This window comes from Cyphomyrmex costatus, unplaced genomic scaffold (genome assembly GCF_001594065.2).
Source record: "Cyphomyrmex costatus isolate MS0001 unplaced genomic scaffold, Ccosl1.0 scaffold60, whole genome shotgun sequence".
Lineage (NCBI taxonomy): Eukaryota > Metazoa > Arthropoda > Insecta > Hymenoptera > Formicidae > Cyphomyrmex > Cyphomyrmex costatus.
The window spans coordinates 302279-324829 of record NW_017280156.1 but is presented as its reverse complement, the minus strand read 5'-3'; the positions used below and the strand labels follow the sequence as shown (position 1 = coordinate 324829).

The 22551-nt window shown below is 36.6% G+C and overlaps 2 protein-coding genes across 2 annotated transcripts; both read right to left on the bottom strand.

Moving 5' to 3' along the window:
- Nucleotides 1-4558: 4558 nt before the first annotated feature.
- Nucleotides 4559-10938, bottom strand: LOC108779536 (dual specificity protein phosphatase 15). Its single transcript, XM_018546964.1, has 7 exons — nucleotides 10866-10938; nucleotides 7317-7433; nucleotides 7058-7182; nucleotides 6515-6686; nucleotides 6077-6255; nucleotides 5709-5909; nucleotides 4559-4837 (listed from the first exon to the last, which is right to left on the bottom strand). The coding sequence occupies exons 1-7, from the start codon at nucleotides 10884-10886 to the stop codon at nucleotides 4594-4596; spliced, it is 1059 nt and encodes a 352-aa protein (XP_018402466.1). The 5' UTR covers nucleotides 10887-10938; the 3' UTR covers nucleotides 4559-4593.
- Nucleotides 10939-17800: 6862 nt separating this feature from the next.
- LOC108779537 (transmembrane protein 42) lies at nucleotides 17801-21570 on the bottom strand. The gene is made up of 3 exons (XM_018546965.1): nucleotides 20909-21570; nucleotides 19934-20080; nucleotides 17801-18075 (listed from the first exon to the last, which is right to left on the bottom strand). Exons 1-3 carry the CDS (start codon nucleotides 21026-21028, stop codon nucleotides 17926-17928), a joined length of 417 nt encoding a protein of 138 aa, XP_018402467.1. The 5' UTR covers nucleotides 21029-21570; the 3' UTR covers nucleotides 17801-17925.
- Between the last annotated feature and the right edge of the window lie 981 nt (nucleotides 21571-22551).

Genomic DNA, 22551 nt, shown 5'->3' with positions numbered 1-22551 from the left:
TTTTTCAGAAAAAAGAGTATATACACAGAGAGACCAAACGCAGATTTAAAATTCTATTTTTAAAATATATTAGGAAGGAAAACTAAGAAAAAGTACATGAAAGTAAATAAATATTAACAACTTTTTACTGTGCTTATGGGCATACATAGATTTATTTCTATTATACGTGAATATACACACACGTGTATATATTTATATGTAATAAAATATACATATTTACAGAAATACATATCATTTTTACAAAGATCGTTCTATCTGCATTCGTGAGAAAATACCATAAGAAAAAAAAATGAAATTAACGTTACATGTTCTATCATAGAAGATTACTGCAGTATTATTTATCGTTTTTTATCCAACTATTGCTATGTGGAATATATTATAATTAAAATATTTTCTTTTTTATCTTATTTATGAGAGTGTAAAATTTTCTAAAAATTTAGAAGAGATTTGTGTAGCACTTCGCAATTGATATTCCATTAATGGAATTTAATGCAACACTAAAATAAATCAGTAAATAATCGAATAATCAATAATGCGTTGATAACAACAAACTCTGTTCTATGAGCTGTGTATGTATATACATTCTTGAATGTATAATACACCTAAATCGGTAAACGATTATATATTTTCCACGATTAAATATTTGTATTAATGTATTCCATCCTATCGTATTTATCTAATACATTAATTGATTCATTACCAAATAAAGTAAAAAATAATTCGAATCTTACCGATGTAATATGCATACTAATTATAAGTTGCAAAGTACAATATATAATTAAAATATAACAATAGTAATTTCAGAATAAATTCAAAATAATTCAAATTGCCAAAAATAATTACGCACGTTTCATTTTCTACTTTTTTAATTAGATATTTAATAAAATAATTGTATAACATTGCCAAAAGAGTCTTCTTGAGCGTAAATCTTTATAAAATTTTATAAATAAAAGTCCTTTTTTCTCACATTCTTACGTAAATCACTTAAATAAACAAACCAAATAAACAGAAGTAATTGATTAATTCCGCAAATAAACATGTACTCACCCTACAGATGCTTAACCGTCATTTAATACCTCCAAGGCCTTCTTTCTCGCTTTCCCTTATTTGTTCGTTGTCACTTTGCTTCTTCGGCACCCACACAACTTTAATTCACAAAGACACAGTTAATTACAATTGCACGCACACTAATCACCGTAATGTAACGACCGTACGGCACTTAAGGCAGCACTTCTAACATTAACTGTTCGCGACGAAAGAAACGACGCGAAAAGACTCGTTGCAATATTGGTTTTAGTGATACCTTCATATATATCTTTTATTTTGAACAACAAATAATAATGCGAGCGTTGTAAAAAGCGATCTTTAAATAATATTATATAAATAATTAATATTTAAAATTATTAATTTATCGTACATTTTAAATGATATTTGAAATAATAAATAAATGTATCGATGGTGTAGGAAAAAAAATAAAACAGAAAGTTCAATATTGCACATATAATTCGCGAAAAATGTACATTATTAATCAGTATTCAGACACATGGCTTTCTGTTAGTTGAAATCTGATCCGCAACTCTATCCGACGTGTACTGTTATATTATTAATGATAATAATTCGGCGCGATTCCAATTACAGTACATGAATAATGATAAAATTATACCTAAATCAGAGAATTCAACGTTCGATGTAAGATAAAGGTATTTAATTTTAAATATTATTAAAAAATAATTATCTCATCCGTAATATTACCATGGAGCAAGTTCTGCCATATCGATTTCTATGTTAAATTAAATGAATAAATTATGCATAGATTATTAAATATTTGCTTTAATAATAAATAACCATCAGTAATTATATAGATAATGCAGAAATTAATTGCAATTTCTAATAATATCTAAAGATAAAACAAGTAACTGGCGTCTTCTGACAATTATCGTGATCGTGTATATATTTCGAGAAATAACACAACGATACGCAAAAAGACGCATCGTGCGCTATCATGTGGCAGCTCGGCCAGCCGATATGTAAACAGAGCTTTCGCTGTCCAGAAATATTTAATGTATTATAAAATAAATATCGAACATTCTATCCTTTACATTTTAAAATGTATATATAAATATATATATATGTCTATAGATATGTACCTATGTGATATCTATATATAAGAAACTAAAAACTAAAAAGTGAAATCAATCGAACAGCAAGAATCAATATCACGTGAAAATGAATATACTAGATGATGGATCGATTACCGCAAACGTGCAAACGTTGCAGGGTACCATTAGTCAACTTGACTAACTTACAACTCGAAAATTATTATGACCTTGACATTTCAATACTGATATTTTCTCAAGAATAAAAGCGATTAAAATATTGTACGGTGATAATGAGACACTCTACATATATGTTACAATACTTCTTTGTAAAATATTGCTTTCTCTTCAGTTATTTCGTAGATAACTATGACTCTACCTTTATCCAATTCAAATTCAATAAAATTTGAATTCAACGTTGTCTAGTGATTTTAAAAGTTCGCTATTAAAGTTAAACGATAATTTATGTCCCTAATTACTCTGTTCCTTTTAATATTATATAATACAATAAAGTTAATGTTCGTTAATATCTTTTTAAAAAAATATTTTAAGAATTTGCTATTCCCCTGTAAGAGAGAACGTCCTTAGAATACGAATCCAACTTTGTTCGTGGATAGAATGCATGTTTCTTTAGAAAATGTAGTAATGCGGTAAAAATGCGGGTTTGATAGAATCGGCTGGTATGACGATTGCTTGTACACCGAATAATTTGTCGCAATGCATATAGCTTACCACATGTACGTGAAACGTACATGGGAACGATTTAAAAACGATCTACATTACTTTACCGTGCACACTAGAAATACTGAGGGGGATCGAAGCGACGTTATCTTAAATCTTGACTCATTCGTAAACAACTGGTGCTCGTGCTGACGAGACAACAACAACGACTTTGCCTAATGCCCTTACTACTTTATATATAATAATATAATTGCGATCATCGACGCACTTATAAAATTATCTGAAAGCCCTTCGCGCAACAATGTATGTGTACGTTTCCAACATGTGTGTATGTCTATGTATGTGTTTGTATATATATATAATTACGTATTTCTCCCTTTTTCTTCAACAACTTGTGATAAAACAGTGCGATCTCGCTAGAAAGCCAACAATCATATGGACGGTTGCGAACGAAATTAATGGAACAGGTTTGTGGAATGAAGATCTCTCATTTCCTAAGAATGTATTCGCGCAAAACCATTCGGTCTTCATAGAACTAATCTTGAATCGCGTATAGATCTGGAAGCAAATTGACGTTTCTTCTTCTTCTCTCTCATTCTCTTGATACTCTCACTCATTTCCAGTCTCACATACACACACACACACACACACACACACACACACACACACACACGCCGCAAGTTCTATCGAAAAATAGTCTTCAACGATTCTTCACTTTGCGCGATCAAGTTCAAAATTATCGATCTACGTTCGAGCGCTCGCGCATTCGATTATATGTGCATATATTTTTTTCCATTTTTATTAATCCTTTGGAAACATTATTGTAGATATTGCATAATTGCCGTTTTTTGAGCAATTTCTTTTCACAACCAGTGATTAGTTGCTAACGATTCACGCATTATCGAGGAAAAAATTGCACGCGGTGAATCGTTAACGAACGTGATTGAACTACGCCATAAAAGCGCGAAATAACCTCTCGCACTTAATTGCACGCAATTATCGTTGTAACCGATAAAGCCCCAAAGGATTAATTCCATGTCCCGAATGTGTCAATCTTTCCAATTTACTACTTTACCTCACAGATCGATCCATACGCGATCGTACCAATTCAACCCCCGTGATTTATTGTATTTAAATGACAGATTGTCAGAGAGTATCCGTCGATGTCCATTGCTCGTAGATATTTCTCCGTGAGAGAATCTAATCAGGACGAAGATCTAATTGTGTGGGGCGCGAAATTAACTCACATAAAACACTTTGTGTTTCCGTACGAGAAGAATCTCATCGGTTCCCATCCTATCCGCGGTAAAAGCACTTTCTCGCTGTATATAAGCAACAACTTGTAACAATGTATAAGTCAATATCACCAACAATTTCCAGCAACGCGTTACGTGCATTCGACGTATCAACGTTTCCCTCGCCCGCCAGTCCGACGAGCTCAACTTGTGAGCCAACATATGGCATTATCTTGCAAAATCACATAAATCATTATTTACCCGTGATAGTTTCTCGAGCAATTATACGTCTCACTAAATATCTCAAATGTCCCAAATGTAAAAAACATTCGCAGGCACGTCTTTGTATAATTCATAGATAAATATACCTTCTTCGAAACCTTTCCGTTCTCTTTTACCGGAAGTCTCTCTCCAAGACTCATCCAAATTGCTCCCAACGCCAAAGAATGATATAGCAATTACGTAATTTAATCTGCCGACGATGAAAAGCGCGTAATATTGGCGGTAAAATCCTCGAGCGGTTCGCCGATCTCCTTCGGTTATTCCACCAAGCTTGACAGAGAACCGCGTGACTCCCGATGCTACGTCATCGTCGAAGGATGCGATTCCGGTGGTGCCGGTAACTGCGGCGTCTGCCGACTCGAGAATCGCCTTGGCCAGCGTTGTGGCGAGACCGGCGGCGTCGGTCTCGGCGTGTTCGGCGCGGAACCGGCGGTCAGTCGCCAATTGCTACTAGAAAACGCACTCGATCTGCCCACGGCGGAGAGACTGGTGTTGCTGCTGCTGCAGGCAACCGCCGCCGAAAGATCCACCCTCGACACAGCCCTGAATAATCAACATTATTCAACTTTCGAAAAAAGGGATATTAAGTTAGGACTGTTTTTCGATTAAAATGAAGAAAGTTTGAGATGTACAAATTATATATTATATTAAAAGTTTTATATTTAAGCGAAAACAAGTGATGTTCACTTATCTTGAAGAAATATTAGGAGCATGGGAGAAATCAGACACATATAATGAAAACTGATAGATCTAAAACACGTTTATTGATAAAAAATTATTGAGTAAAGTATTAGAATATCTCGGAAAATAAGCAATTACAAGCACTGTATTTATTAATTGTTACTTAAATTATTAAGTAATTGATGAGCGAGAAGAAGAATTCGATACAAATCGTTTGATTTCCGATTTTAGCTTTGAACAAATACGTTTATCAAATTATATGTATTTAAATACTAACAATACAGTTTCTGTTGTTGAATTTTTAGGATATCTTAATGACTTTTAGATTTATTATTTTTGTCAACGATTTCTTCTATGTTTCCGATGTTTCTCTAAGATAAGCGATACACTTGACTTCGTTTAAGTAGCCCTTTAATATGATCTATGATTTGTAACATCTCGGAATTGTTTCATTTTAGCAAAAAAAACAGTCCTAACTTAATATTTTCCTTTCTAATCCTCAAGAAGCGCGTCTCAGTTTGTGACATCCGAAAACACGTTTATTTTCTTTCCTTTAATAAATAGTTTACTTTCTCTTGGTAAAAAAATATTGTTTTCTTCTCAATCTCATATTTTTACAAATACGACATTTTTATAAAAATAAATATGACAATTGAAATATTATTGTAACTGTAAGTTGTAACGCTTCAATAAATTATTAAATTATACAATTACGAGAATTTCTAAGATTTACCTAGAAGGTGGAGCGGATCCTCCGGTATAAGAGTGCAATCCTGCAGGTCCACTCCTCGGTCTCGATGTGGACATAACGCTAGATGATCTGTGCAGAGCCGGCGATGGTGGCGCGGATGGTAGCATCCGTGGTGTTTGCGGAGGTGTCCTGCCGGATGACACACTTCCGATACTGCTGGTGGATGACTTCCTTCTCAGAGTCCTGCAAATTTATATACATTTATTCTACGTAACGCTGTCTACCATATTCGTTTAATTTCATTGTCTATAATACATAATAACTTTTTGTAATTCTCATTTGTCACATTATACTTGGACAGGATAAGGATGTGTACAACGCTTTACAACTAAGATTTTCAATGTAATTACCTTTTAGTTGCCTGACGGCAAAGCCCGGTCGGACAAGTGCGTCCCATGGCACATTTACCCTCGCAAACCTCTTTCGCTAGAGCCAGTGTTTCGTAATTCCTCAGGGTGGATCTGCAGGCTTCGGCGTCAGACTCGGCGAGAGCGAGGCTAGGGAATCGCTCTTTCAACCTATTACGCTCCTATATCAAGATACAATACAATAGAAATCTAATTTGACGATAACAATATAAAATAACATCAACTGAACGATGATTTCTGTTCCGATCGAATTTTTTCTGACGCAGAGAAAAGAAGAAAAAATTGTTTACGGGAAAAAAGAGAGCATTACACTGTGTTTCAAAAGAAATAGATAAAGAAAAAGAAAAGAAAGTACTGTCCGAATTTTTCGTAACTACAAATTTGAGGAGAAACATCCTGTTTGTTTATTATTATACTTACGTCTTGTAAACGGCTAGACTCGAAATCCTTCAGCTGTTGTTGAAAACCAACATTCGGATTTGCAATGGAACGACCGACTCTAACAACTTTAAGCGCTTCTTTCCAAGATAGATTGGTAGTGCTCATGATATAGGCCACCGCTACTGTCACGCTCCTCGACATTCCTGCCAAACTGAGAAAATAATTTTTATATTTATGAAAAAATCAGCTTTTATTTCCTGTTTTAATAAATTGCAAATTTGATCAAATTTTTGAATATTGCATATTTTTTAAATCACTGGATATTCTTCCAATTTCCTCGTTGGCCAAGTTACTTGTACCTTCATTGGTGTTTAATTTTTACATCCTTTTTTTGCTTCCATTTTTTACTCGTTAACAAAATTTGCTTTTTAACCGATAATCATTTCAGGGAAAAAAATCGTAGATTCGATACTTTCATTAAAGAAAAATCTATTTTAAAATTGATTAAAAAATTCTGTATCAAAAAGGACAATCCAGCGATTTTAAAATATCCAACATATGCAACAATAAACGTATATCTACCAATGGATCAGAACGTTTCCGCCGCGAAGACGGGCGGCATGAATAAAGTCATTGCACAGAGAAAAATATTGCGACAAATTCTGATCGGGACTATCGGCAGCCAAGATACATAGATAATGCTTGTCCTGAAACGCAACCGAGATGTAGTATAATTGTATTTTTGCAAAGAATATGTAAATATTTCTGATTTGCCTTTTCGATAATTATTCGGTTATTCATTCTAAGATCGGTACGTGCTCTGCACATTATTCGTACTCACGGAATGCAAACGCCGAGCCGTGTCGTGAATAGCCAGAATATGCGTAATTTCGAAACGCTCCAACTGATCAGCGTCCTTACTATCCTGATAATTACCTACATAAAGACCAGAAAGCACCTGCAAACGAAAGCGCGAGGTAATTATATTTCGAGGCAAGTCTTAATTATACTTAATACTTGATATTAGATATTCCATATAATCATAATCAACTCATAATCGATTTAGAGTGTTATAAAGCGCGCTTCCTAAATCGTGACTTTAAATAAGTCATTGTTAAAATATTCTTATCCGTCCTTCTCTTTTCGACAGCCCTAATTTAAAATATCGAGCCTCTCTCAGCGTTTGTTTGATGAAAGATCACTCGACGAAGAAATCCAGGTCAGACCGAAGGAGAAAAAAGCAAACCTGCGTGATGGATTTGTGATGGCCGTCGACGGCGCGGTAATCTTAGATTAACTTACTGTTTGCAAATATTGAATTTCGATGGAGGGTAGTGTTTAAACTATAGCCGGAGGCCTACATTAGTTTCAACGGTATCCGCACCGTTTTTCTCGTTCCATGATCAATATTGATATAATTTTTAACGTCGGTTCAATTTTACACCGGAGGATCATCTTTTCTTTCATGTAAATGAAGCTCAGGGGAGTTAACGCGATGGGCGATAGGCAAATTAAGACGTCTAGAAAAGCAATCTGTTACGGCAATCTCTCTTCGACCGTTCGCGTGTGTGACATTTATTTTCTCGTCGCAATAGGCTACTGTGAAAACATCCATTCTTTCCCGGCGCAGATCGTTAGTCTCAGTTCCCCCGCGATTTAATTTCATTCGAACTTTTTTATGCGCGGTGATTACCCTCCCCCGTACTGTATCGCTGGTTCTGCTCCCTCCTCCTCGTGCGTTGATTTTAGATGAGAAAGAACGACCGGATCGCCATGAGACCACATCGCAGTCTCGCGATCGATCGATAGATCGGGAACAAAGAGAGAAGAAAACGTATAGAAAAAAGGAGAGCAACATATTGGTGAAGAGAACGAGTAATATTAAACAGGCTGTCGTGCAGCCTTCATTGTTGGCGACAAAAATGCAATTTCAATCGCTGGTGGTTTGGTGTGTTTGCGCGATTTACTGCAGCGTGCAGATAACATCGGGAGATCGATCGCGATCCAACTATCATCCACCCGGTGACATAGAAACCCTTCTCGTACATTCTCCGAGAAACATCTCGAACTTGACGTCATCCGTCCTGTCATTTCCGGCGTTCCGACTGCGGTCTTCATCGAGAAATATCACGGACGCGATTTTAAAGTCAGGCGAGATCGAAAGAATCAGACATCGAATGTTATTAAAGTTAAAACAGGCGGCCGAGAGTATCATCGAATCTTCAGTGATACATCATAAACGAAGAAAGAAATGCAGATGCCGAAAACGGGGCAATCGGAGAAATAGAAAATTGTCGTTGTTTAAGAGGAAAACAAAACCAAGAGAACTGAAAGGATCACCTATCGTAAAAAATCTATCTATTTCCGTTGACGTCAAGAGTGACAGGAATGTCCCTGCGAGTACTCTAAATCATACGTCGGAATCAACAACGGAAACTTCAACGATGCAGCAGCATTTCACGGATATTGCCTTTACAACTCCCATCGTTGTCCCATTGACGATTAACGCGATAACGATTACGGAAGCTACGAAGAACGCAACCCATCGGAACTTCTCCCGATACAAAATCAGATGCGTAATGAAAAATTGTAAAAGGAGAAAGATGAACATTATCGACGTACTCGATCAGGCATTTTTTCAAGATAATCTCCGGAATGTGACAGCTTCACGAACGGAGGCGACATCGAGTTCGCTGGAGAACGTGGATCATCGACCGATCGTGGAATAAGACGAGATAATTACAACGAGATATAATCACGGTATATCAGATGTATGAGCGTGAAATATATAACGTTGCTGTGTGTAAGATATATATTTCAAAATGTTGTATCGTAAATTTATAAGATTGTAAAAGAAACTTTGACACTATCATGCAAGACGTTTCGAGCAAAATATATCACGAGATTGTATATTTCGTCTTAAGTAGTTGAACATTTTGTAATGGAAAAAATAAAATTGAGACAATTGTCGATTATAAACATTAACTATATTTTAATTTGTTCTCTTTTGTTTTATCGCAACCGTTTTATACAATTTTGTATTGCGTCATTCATTTTGTATTGTGTCAAAAATCTTGTGACTAAATAATTGTATTTCTATAAATAAAGTTCTTATATATAAAATATTCTCTGTTCAATATCTGTATGCGGATCAAAAGGATTATTGAAGTTCATTACGTTTAGTATATGTAGACAATTTATATTAAAGCAGAATAAAATTCTATAAATTGGTTTAAAGAAGAAATTTGCATTAAAAGTTGCAACGAGAACGTGTAAGTCAAATTATCGACTGATCATTTATTTAATAATCCTCATCCTATATTTTATAAATCATAATCAATAGGGATTATCGCAAATGAAGTTTCATCTCTCCGCAAAGTTTCTATATCAGATTTATTCCTTCCGTTTCGCAATTACGAGCCGTATGATCGCGTCCGTTACCGGACGTAAAATTTTATTATTATCAAGCGTATTACGTCGGTCGTTATACTCGCGGTTACGACAGCGCTAGTAAGTCGTTATATTGAAACGCGTTTAAACAAGTTGTCGAGTAAGTAATAAAGGCGTGAAGTCAATCCTTCGGTCAGAATAGAACTTATAGTCACTCTATAAAAAGGAAACCCTCGTTGCTCCGAGAAAAAAAAGATACGTTTAACAAAGATCCATTGACTATTGTTTAGTAGTATTTACAACTCAAAGCGATAACAAACATATAATTAGCTCTTTATAAAGAAAAAATCACTTTGAAAGATTTTAAAAGGAATTATTAATAAGCAAAAAGCTAATTGAATCAGTATCTCTACAACGTCTTTTGATTTATTTCGTTTTGTTTAGAAATATTAATCTTTTAAGAGAAGTTTCTTCAGAAGATTGGATATTTTTATTAAATCTTTTGTACGAAGTGGCCAATTAATTGCTGTCTATTAATAGGTTAAAGAAGACGATACGAGATGAGTAGTCGAGACGACAGAAAGCAAAAGCGAACATTTTAAAACGCCTCGTGCGTCCGCGATAAAAAGCGGAGCTCTTAAATATTCTATCAATAGATAATAAGAAAGATTGATAACTAAAAGTGCAGGAAACAGAATGCAATATTATCGAATAAATTATACAAGGCTAGTTAAATAAATGCAAATTGAATATTAATAACGTTTCAATTTCTCTTTAGAATTTACGTTCATCAAAAAAGAACCAAAGTGATAAATATTTCATATGTTTCGCGAGAAGTGAGACGTCCTGTACAATTTCGTTTTAGAGACTATTCTCGAATAGAAGAGAACTTCTTGAACCCGATCTACGTTTCTGCCATGAAAAATGCATTCTCTCTTTCAGCTAAAAACTCGAGTATCGATCTGAAAGTATAAGTTTTCTTGATAAAGCAATTTCTCACCTTGTTCATGCCATTCCCCATGATGCCGGCGCAATGATGAGCGCGTTCTTTGTATTATCGTTGTTTAAAAGCGTGAGTTGTGCATAAATCCTCGTTCGGCCACCGTCATCCTTAGCCTCTTGAGTTTATTTCTCGACGATCCGATTCGATCCTCGTCGGCAAGGTGGAGATACAATTTGTCAAGCAACATCCTCGACGTATCGCGATCGAGTCTGTTAAATCGCCGCGTATTCGCTCGTATCATTTATACGCAGCGCGAAATTGCGTAAACCACGTGGCTCGATCGATCCTCTCTTTCGGTATTCGCAGAATTATCAGTCTCTCTCTCTCTTTCTCTCTATCTTTGTTTTTTTTCCGTCGCCTTGGTAATTTATTACCCTAGCACGTCGGTAATCATCGGTGATTTATTCCAGCTCGCTAACATTGTCATGCATGGCGTTATTCCGAATTTTCCTCTGCATTTGGAGAGTCTCGCCTATCGCTTTTGCAATCGTGCCTCTCGATAAGCTGCATCTGCCTACGTAACGCGAGGCTGCATTTCAAAGAAGAGAAGCACGTTCTGATTCTCAAAGCGCGAGCGCGCATTTATATTCACGTCTTGCTTTTTGCGGCCTCTTTATCGAACTCCCGTATGGTCGTCCCAACGGAGAGGATTCCATTTACATGCGGATTCAGTCTCGTCTGGCCTCGGGCGGCCATAGGAATCGAAAAGGGCTGCGTTTTAAGCAGACCTTTGGCGCGCCAGCGGAAGCGATCGACTTTTCAATACAAAGCGGTGTGTTGCGTAAAAAATAGAACCGTCTTTAAGAAGTTACCTGCTACGACGCCCTGCAAGAGAAAAAATATATCGGTTGAAAAATGCGTGGATTAGATACATGGCCGGCGCAGCGAAAATAACGATAGAAGGAATTTGTCTTGAGTATCGATTAGCGATACATGAGGCACACGACTGCCTCGTTCGAAAGAGGAAACGTGCGCTTATTCTTTCAAGAAAGTGGGACAAGTTATTGATAAATTGTCGTTGCCGCGTTTCTGACGTATGTCGCGTGATCTCGTCTTAAAAACAGGCAAACCGAGATTTCTCGAATGAACAACGACGACGCGCCTTTAAATTATGTGCGTCGCAAGAAACAGCTGCGTCATCGTATAGAATAGAAATAGCGGATGTCCGCAAAAAGTTATTATAAATGGCAATGAAATCCTTATTAAAAACTGCTGGCATTGTTACAGAAAATGGATAGGGGACGGGGGTTTAAAGAACGCGAGTTTATCGATTACCTAAAGATCAATAGATGGATTATAAGGACCTGGCAGTACGTTAACCCACTTTGCACAGCACAGTAGTATAGCCAGGTGCGCATATAATGCTGTCCGAGATTTAGTTGCCTTCAATGAACAAATTTCTCCGTACAGTATTTAAGTATAATAGAGACATGGTGCGATTGGTCGCACAGAGAAAATTCTGTTCACTGTCAGGGACTGTCGAGTCGAGACGACGTTTCTTGGCGGAAAAATAGCGCTTCCGTGGCCAAAGTGGCGCATATAGGAATAGACGTGTTTTGCTTGCACACACTCGGATCTGACAGAAGCGCAAGGCTGCATGCGTTTATGTAAATTCGAGCCCAATATATATTGGCTTGACGCTGACACGACGTATTTTGCCACATAACGGTGCAAAACATATTTTACGATGCAGCATGCGTTTTGATTCCGCTCGCCAAGGCGAGGCGGAACGCTTTGTTTACTCGGAACTGTTTGTTTTCGATGAAAATCGTAGAACGCAATAAAATATCAATGTAATATTGCGGTACTATACGATGCCGAAGAAATTTCGTGTTCCAAAATTTGAATTAATTAATTTGGTCGTCCGCCAAGAAAGAAGCTAATCGACGTGGCTGAAAGTTATATTAATTGCAACGACAATTCACGGACTCTTTACGACGACCTCGTAACTTGATACCACATCGCTAGTTAGTAAGTGAGTTAGTATGAGTTATCACTATATTATGAGTTTTAATTTATTGAAGCGCATGACCACACACAGGATATAAGCAATCTCAGAGTTAAGGAGTATAAGAGGAACTTGAATGTTAAAGAATTCTTTTTAATAAAATTTTGGAAAATATATAAAAATTTTGATATATATATATATATAAAAAGAAATCATGTTTGAAAAATATTTATTTATATTAAAACCTCTAAGAGATCCTTTTAAACGTAATATTAAATATCACAATTGCTCTTGCCGTTTTTTAAAATCTCGAATTAATACCATAAAGCTGTTAATTTAATATTTGAAAATTAAACACAGAAAAGCATCAAGATATATTATTTTCACTCTAAAAATATCATTTTATACGCATTAAAACTGTTGCCTCAAAAATAAAACATTGGTCATAATAGCTTAACACTCCATCGTGATGGGAAGCCAGAAATTAGTGATTGCAATATCGAAACAAAGTAATAATTTTTCATTATTTATCTACGTTATTTAATCTTTCATCAGTGTTCATATCAGTATTACATATTAGCGTTCAGTTCATAAATCTGTACGTACAAAGAGATTTACATATTAAATAGGTATATAAAATATGTGTAAAAATGCGAAAATAAATAGATATAATAAATATGTAAAAATGCATATTTTAATTTATTATAATAACAATTAAAGTTTACAAAATTCCCGTATCAGTTTGATCTAATAATAATCTACATATATAAAACGTAATTTATTTTAAAGAGAGTATCTCCATTCGGAGGGAGCGGAATCGATATTACAATCACTGACATAAATATGAATAACCTTCTATCAGGATATTCGATATTATCCAGATTTGTGGATATTTGCAACTGGGAATGCCGCTATTTTGCTACTGTATGAAAGTTATCAATTTGCCATTCAGATTCAAATGCAATTGCATGCGAAAATGCAGTGCATCCTGTGACGTTGACCTACTCTTAAAATAAAACTGCGAGCCGATACGTGTAGCCGGTAAATCTAACAAAAAAGTGTAAAAATCCAATCGAATTCATATCCGAAACGGATACCGTCATTCAAAAAGTTTTTGCGAAAAGCTCTTTTCCTCGTGCAGATCAATTGCATAAATTTAATTAATTATTAAAATAGGAACGTGTCAGAGACGCGTACCATAAAATCCTTTCGTCAATTATATCTAGATCAGCTGTTGGATTCCCTTTGATCTCGATCTTTGATCTCGTATAAAGCGCATATTGCAATTAGCCTGTAATCAAGCTAAAAGCTGTACGTATTATAAATGATGCAACAAATTTACATCTAGCTGGCTGATATTTCTCTCAAAGGGTCGGGACGAATGCTTTAATGCGAGAACGAGACGATGTTAGAATACTTATTTACGCACGTAATAACAGGGCGAGCTACGAAGATTAATAAATGAGATTTCATCACACAACACTTGGTTAAGAAACGCGTCTGTCCAAAGGGAAAGCTCCGAAAAGAGAAAAGATGAAGGAAGCATTTGATTCGAGAAACGCACCTGCACAATTCCACACTGATATCGCAAGAAAAAGATGCCGGGGAGAATCCCTTTGGGAGAGATTGCTCTGCGTTATCGCGGATTAGCTCGTTGCACTCGCGGGACGTTATCTCGTCTCTTTCTCCCTCCCTATATCTATCTCATTCTCTCATTCTCTCTCGTTCTCCGAGAGCAGCTGGTATGAACGAGAAATCGTTTGCACTTCGCTCAACTGCTTCCGCGAGGAGAAATTCCCGAGGCGGCCGATCGTAGCGGATCGCGCCTCTTTAATTCCATCGTTCGGTTACACTTTCAGCCTCGTCTGTCACACACCATTGCAGTAGATTGCACCGCAATTTGTGTGTATTCTCATCTCCCTCTCTTATTTCTCTCCCTCTCTCTCTCTCTCCCTCTCTCAGCAACTCGACGGAAGGGCGCGTCGTACGAAAACTGCCCCGCTCTCGGCGAGGTGCAACGTGTGAAGAGCGGACGCAGAGCTTTTCCTAGTGGCAAACAACGAGGGGTGAGAGAAGAGTGGAGAAAATGAGAAAGAGAGAGAGAGAGAGAAAGAGAAAAAGGCGGGGTGCACGCAAAGTGGGGGAAACTGGACTGCGACGACGAGGAAGGAACGAGGGAGGATGGCAGAAGAGCGGCTAGAGCAACGTGCAGGATAGTGGGGTAGATCCTATCGCCGCGCGTGAAAGCCTGTCTCGAATGCGCGTTTCATCAGTTCCGACATGGTTACAGTTCGTCCTGAGACAGGACTTCGCATCTGATACCCGAGGCGCACCTTCTACCACCGCAGACTTCAGAATCGGACGGGTAAAACGAACGAACGGGACAGATTCGTCGCAAGAGAACACGAGAACAGTTAGACACTTGGAGGTCGCGCACCTTGAGCTCTCGTATACTCCGAAGCACTATATTGCGATCGATTGCGGTGGGCAACGACTGTCCCGTCAGCGGGCCAGATCGGCGCGATGTTTCGATAGAGCCAGAAGGGACTATCGCAGGTCGTTCTTTTAAAGAGCTGTTCTCACCCACCGCACCGGATATGGAGGTGGAGATACGAGCGTCTAGATCCGCCGCCGTAACAATAAGCAAGGAGAATCATATCACTCTTTCTCACCCTTTCTCTTTCTCTTTCTTTTACGTAGGAGCCGACGCAGACGCCGCGAATACCCGACGTCGTCTTTCTCACCCCGTCCGCGGGAATCTGCGTCCCGTTCAAATTCATTGCCATGAGGTGGGCGAGGATGAAGGTGGAAATCTCGTAACAGATTTGTCGCGACGGAATAGGAAGGGGTAGAACGTGCGAAACGCGGTGGGGATCGGCAGGACCGAATTGAGACAGCTCGGATCCTAGCTCGAGATGAAGGGACTTCGGAACTTTGTCTTCGCGAGAGTCTGACGTCGTAGAGACTCGTGAGGATTTTTTTGGAATTTATAAAGATAACATCATCTTTCTTCCGGATCTAACCAGATCTTAGACAAACGACCGTATTTACAATCTTATTGTGAGTCGGAGGATCTTTAATTAAGAAGTGGATCTCCGCACTCTCAAGGATTTTAAATGAGAGTTTCTTCACCGGAAGATTAACGACTTCTTTGTCCGACCAAGGGCTGAAACTCCTCGTGATGTCCTCCTAAACTAGGAGACAGCAGCTACGCGTTCCGCAAAGTTACCGGCGACGCGTCGGAGGGGGTAATCCGCCCCTGGGGGTGAAAACGTCGAGAACGACGGCGTTGGGGCGAGCTCGCGCAGAAGCCGCTCGATAAAGGTCGTTCTCACCCCCTAGCTACCCTTCTCTTTCCCTCTCGTCCCTCGACCCTGCCCTACAAACGGGAAATCTAGTGTAGTAGGACTCGCACACGCCGGGCTACTGGGCTACGCTTGCGTCGTAGAGGGACACCGCGGTGTGTATAGGGCGCGATGCAATCCTGAATGAGCTTGCATCCCGACGAAACGCATTCTTTCCGCTGCTGGTGCATCCCGAAAAAGGCGAGGAGGTGGCATTGAAAGCGAGCGAAAGCGAGAAATATTTCAAGCTGCTTTCCATCAAATGAGAGATAACAATTTAATATAATTTCACCTTCCATAATTTTCTCATATTTATATATAATTACAATTGCAGTAATAACGTTTCCTTCCACAATCACGTATTTTCTTATCGATATACGTAAAGTAATATTTGCTTTCTTTTTTATTCGATATTTATCCTGTATGTTTGCTAATTGATGATAAAACTCAATATTCGCTCGTTCCAACATAATCCCGAAGAGAATAATGTTGAAAATCACGATGAACCATGTTGTACGCGAAAAAGCCAACGGCTCTCAATTTTGCGAAATTGGCGTGCGTGTGCGATATCATTCTGATAACTATCTCGATACCCGCGAGCGAATTAATGTCAACAGGGATCGATTGGTCCAGCGTCCGATTATAGCCCGCTATCACTCGCCGTATATTCATTCGCCGTATATTCATAGTAAATATATTTACATCCCGGGACATAAATATCCATCTCCGTCTTCATTACGCGTTACATCGACGTCGAGACCGCCACCACGGGCGTAACGTAATAATAACGATGTATAATTTGCTCTCCGCGTTAATTTCACCACGTTAATGCGTCAATGTGAAACATTACCCACTTGACAGCTCGAACGGGGAAAGGCTTCATGTTAGCACGTTTTAAGGGTGGAACAGGAGAAATATCTACTTCGTCATGCCTTCCTCGTCATCGTCATTTTACTTATTCATCGTTATTGTAGACATAAATATCCATTTCGTGCTAAAAGTGCTAAAACAGATACAGCTTGATCGTGGATTTTTCAAACTCATTTTAAACTCTGCGTAAAATCTATCCAATCTGCGTAAGTCTATCCAATCAGAAATACAAAATGGTTGGATCGAGCGAAAAATTAATATTTTACAAAATTTCTAAAATATTTTTCTTATGTTACTGCACTAAAAAATAATCTATTAATCTCGCGGTTCATTCTCAAGATTTTTTAAATTGATTGATCTTTCTGAAATATAATTTTAGAACAGAAGAGAATGGAAAACAATTCTCTTTATAAGTCTTGTAGATAATTTTATCCTCCTGAGTGAATTTCGCACTGCTGCGTTCGATGATCGATCTAATAATACATTACGTGGATACATGCATAATTGCATATTGTACGTCATCTAGTGTTTGGGCAATTATGGTACGTCGATACGCTCCAAAATTATATCTACTATTTATGCAGAAAATCACTATAGAAAAAATTGAAATATAGAATCTTTTATTTACAATAAAGATATATATATATATATAACTGTGCTTCACACATGTAATTATAATACTTAATAACGCCCGTAATAAATAATAATTTATCTACCTGCTCTTTGATACTTTCATTTTATATATAAAAATTTTTATCTTTCATAAATAATACAATGTATTTCCGACATAATAAATATATCTGTCGATGTCAATAATACAAAAATGGAAATAATCGTACCGTTGTAACATCACTGCAATCGCTTTTGCTTAGAATATAAAAGCGTCCATTGTCAGCTATTGATGTTTCAATTTTTCCTCGATGACGGAAGCGCTTTTTTCAGCGGGAACATTGCAGATCAACATCAAGCCGAGAAGTACCAAGGAAGCTCCGCACCACCAGGTCAATGAAGTGGATTCGTCAAATACGATGGAGCCTACGAGCGCCTTCGAGAAGGATATTTATAAAATTAGCGTTTCATAATCATGCGATCGGGATTTTGGATATTTTTATGATTGAAACCTGTGCCTGAAATAATACATTTAAATTTCAGCTTCCGAGTAGAAATGAAAAAACATAATAAGTGTACGAAACGTGGTAGATACAGAATGTTATAAAAAATATTGTATAAAAATATATTTCATATTTTTCACTAATTTTAGCCAAATTTCTTTTTATTATTACTATTACACCAAATTGGATTCATTGTGTAAAAAAAGTCTTCTGTTGTTTTCGCGCTTGAAAATTGCTTACGAAAGAAATATAAAATATTGGAGATCAATGTAATCAGCAAGCCACGTGTTTCATATTATACATATATATAGAGCAATATATAGGACAAACTATAAAATACAGATATAACTGCGTTTTTATTTCTCGAGGATCACCAATTGATGACGTTCTTAAGTTTAAAGCTCACCTATGTATATCCTCGCAAACCCAAACTTAATCTCATAAATACTTAATTTCACGCCGACGTAATCAATATATATACATGTCGTTTTACTTATAGCTATCGCGCGAACGGATTAAATCAATTTTCACGGAGAATTACAAAAGCATTCTGTCGTGTGACGTGTAGAATGATATTTCTACATCTCCGATCATTTCTACTTAACAGACTAATAAGACAAAATCTTGTTTAATATATGCTAATATTATAATATAATATTTCGCGTTCAGAAAGGGAGAGAATAGAAATAGCGAGTTTTTTTAATTCATCGATTGATCAATCATATTGTGTGCAAATGCAACTTTCACGAAACGAAATTACATTTGCGCACAATGCAATTGATCAATCGGTGAATTAAAAACTCATATTCGCGAAATGGTGAACGTAATTATTTCTATTATTCTAACAATAATTCTGGCGTAGCGCATTGTGCGGTGTATAATATATTACTATCGAGATTGCATTTCAATAGTGTGTATTATATCATACAATTCTCGTTCAATCGCCACGTACCCGTGCGCATATAATTACTATGGCCGCATTGTACACACTCACGGAATTGCGTCTAGTTTGCGAAACAACTTTCACTCTTTGCGAACCGACTCTCGGAAGTGTATCGGACCAGCGACTATAGACAAGTAATCGCTACCGACAAATGTCCTTCTGCAGATTATTTCCCTTCGCCATTTCATTCCATTACCGATGTTAAAACTTTCTCGAAAATATATATCTAGCCCGATGTCTCACGGCGATCTTATTTCTTTCTACGATAAACACGATGGATGATCGTCCTGACGCGACTTTAATTTCATCAGTGATGGATTCTCCAATTTGAAGCAGACATTTTCTTTAGAAAAAGGCTATTTATGTATATTATTGATCTTCAATTTCATTATTTTTATAAATTAAGAATTAAAATTTCGTTGAAATGGAATTCTATTAAAATTTAATTTAAAAATACTATTATACCATTTATTTACAGTTTATTAATGTAATTCTTTCAATGATGAATTTCTCAAATTTGAAGTATTAAACTTTCTTCTCGATGAAAAGTCATTAATGATATAATAACTATTTTGTAATTTCATTATATATTATATTATATCATTATTAAAATTGAAATATAATAGAATGTTCCTTGAAACTTCATTTGGGGAGAAAAACTATATTCTCTTTTTTCTTTATTTATTATTATTTTTAATTAATGTCTTGGGATTTTCGTTAAATAAAGTTTAAGTTTATTGAAGTATTTAATGTGAGAGATTAAAACTGTGAAAGGAAGGCCGTGTTAAATCGTGTTACCTAATAAAAAATATTATTTACGAGATTAATTATAAGATTTAACCACTCACCGAACAAATATAGTTTGTAGCTGCACTGGCGACCGTTATCGGCAAAGAAGATCCACTGGTATGAAGCGCTTTGACAAAAAAAGTGCATCCCACGGTGTTGCACACGAGCATAAAGATGAGAAGTACTCCTTTTAGAAACAACGATGGCTACCGCAAAAAGAAAGTAAACATGTAAACATTATAAACTTATTTTATACTTTTAATTTTAATTTTTTATAATTAGTTTATAATGTTAAATTTTTAAAATTTGATTTATTTTTAATTTCTTATTATTGTTTATAATCATTTGTTATTTCCACTTGTTTATCAATTTTGTTTACATAAATGCATGTACTTTTTTCTTGTTTCTATTTTCTTCAAATATATTGTTTAAATTTAATTTATACATTTATATAAAATAATTAAAATTATGTTATTGTTATCGTTATTATTATTATGACGTATAATGTACAGTTAAAATAGTTTTATAAAAAAAAAACACATTTCTTATTATTATATTAGATTATATCAATATGAATGAATGAAGAAAGCGATATTTTCGATGAAAGTGATGTTCATGTCTAATAACATTTTTGAATAGTGTGAATTTTACAACTTTCAGTTTAAGCATATTGTTGCACGCCAAGATCTGCTTTGACAGAATATGACCTTCGCTCATTTGTGTTAGATATTTCTCGGTGAATTTTTTCTTAAATATTCTTATTATAATTATACTTTTGCTATAAACACGTAATACAAATTAAAGATATTCTAAAAACCGCATTAATTTTTTTCTTCTAAAAAGTAAATTTTGCAAATAAAGATTCGCAGTCTACGCGAGCAATTTGACAAATCGATGACTTTTTAAAAGAAGGCTGCTGAAGAATAAGTCGAATTTTGCTAAAAGGAAAAGTAAAAAATAAAAAAAAGTGTCACTGACCCGTAAAGTTATATTTCTCCCTGTTTACCGACGATTCGAATCGACCGCCGACTCACCAATGACGATGCATCAGCGCCACCGGCGAGTTTGCCGAGAAGACTGCCACTGGTCGCAAAAATACCAGCGATAACCGCGAGATGCGCCCCGCTGCCGGCGCCACCGCCGCATTCTTCCATATCGATAAACAAAATGCACGTGGACGTCCGGGAATGTCCGGATGTCGCGGCGACGAGATTAGACAAGGTTGGACAAAAATGACAAGATCGGTGAGAGCGGCGTCCAAGGTCGTCGTTCGCTGAGTGGTACCACGCGGTACCCCGCGGTACCGAGAGTACCGTGGATGGAGACAGGTGGAGAACGGTACGGAATGCCGTCACGAATGATAAGATTCGTTCTTATCTGCTCGCGCCACCGCGTTTGAGATCACTTTTGTATGCAATGATGAGGCGAATATCGAGCGCGATCGTACGGTGTCACGGCCAGGAATGACTGTGAATCCCATCGATGTATATACTTACGTCATGATGAATCCGTGGCTGAGTCATCGGAGCACGCGCACCGATGATGAGGGCGCGCGTCTTCGGACGTACAAATCGATCTTAATTTATGAAAATGAAAAAAAATTCACGTTTTCTTTTTTATTAACGTAAAACTTCGATTTTAAATACATACGGATTTCATCGTTCCGAAACTCGAATCGCGAAACAATTACGTAATTAACGCGCACCTCTCAGTCGGCAATGTCATCCTTAACATTCTGACGTAATAAACCGTCCTACACGAATTGATGTAAAAATGCGTGTTTAATACCAGTTTCTAACAATGTGTAGTATAATGTTTTTATTTCAGTTCGACTACAATGATAGAAATGTTTATAACCATTGTGACTGATAAAGTTTCTTACTTTTGTTCATTAAAAAATTGTATTGTTTTAAATCAAATTTTGGTTGGAACAACAGAATGTTTGCTAACCAAATTTTTGTTTTAATCAAAATTTACTTGAATAAAAAAAATGCACGAATAATTTAAGCGTTTTTCATACGATATTAGAATTCCATTTGATTGGCATTAATTGTGTTTTACAGGAATGTAGTTGCAAGAGAAATAAATAGGACTATCGCGCATTATCATCTGCACGCGTGTGGATATGACAATATATTTCTGCGACGTTGATATCATACACATGTGACAGTGATAATTTCTCAGTAATAGGAAAACGTTCGTCTCATTCGTAATTAAAAACTGGACACTATGTGGAGTGACGAACGACTTGAAGCTTCGTGTGTCACATTATACGATGAGAAGATTGCGAGTTGGAGATAAAAATTTAACCAATCAAAATGAAATGAGATGAAATTAAAATTATCCGACTAATCAAACTTTTAATCTCTAAAATGTAATCTTCATTTTTACCAATTATAAATTATCTTTAATCTTGATTTAACTTGTTATATAATTTTTTACCTATCTTTTCCTCCGTTGCTAAAAATCAAATAAAAACATAAACTCGAGATTAAAATTAATCTACATTCGTCGAAACAGAGATCTAACACGTAATCCGTAATCTCGAATGCCGAATGCGCGTAATGTAATCCGGGGCTTAAAGTATGACTTTTAAGAGTTTAAGCCAGTTTGAAATCCAGCGGAGCGCGGCCGACTCACGCTTCGCCGATCAGTTCATCCGCGGACCGAGAATTCC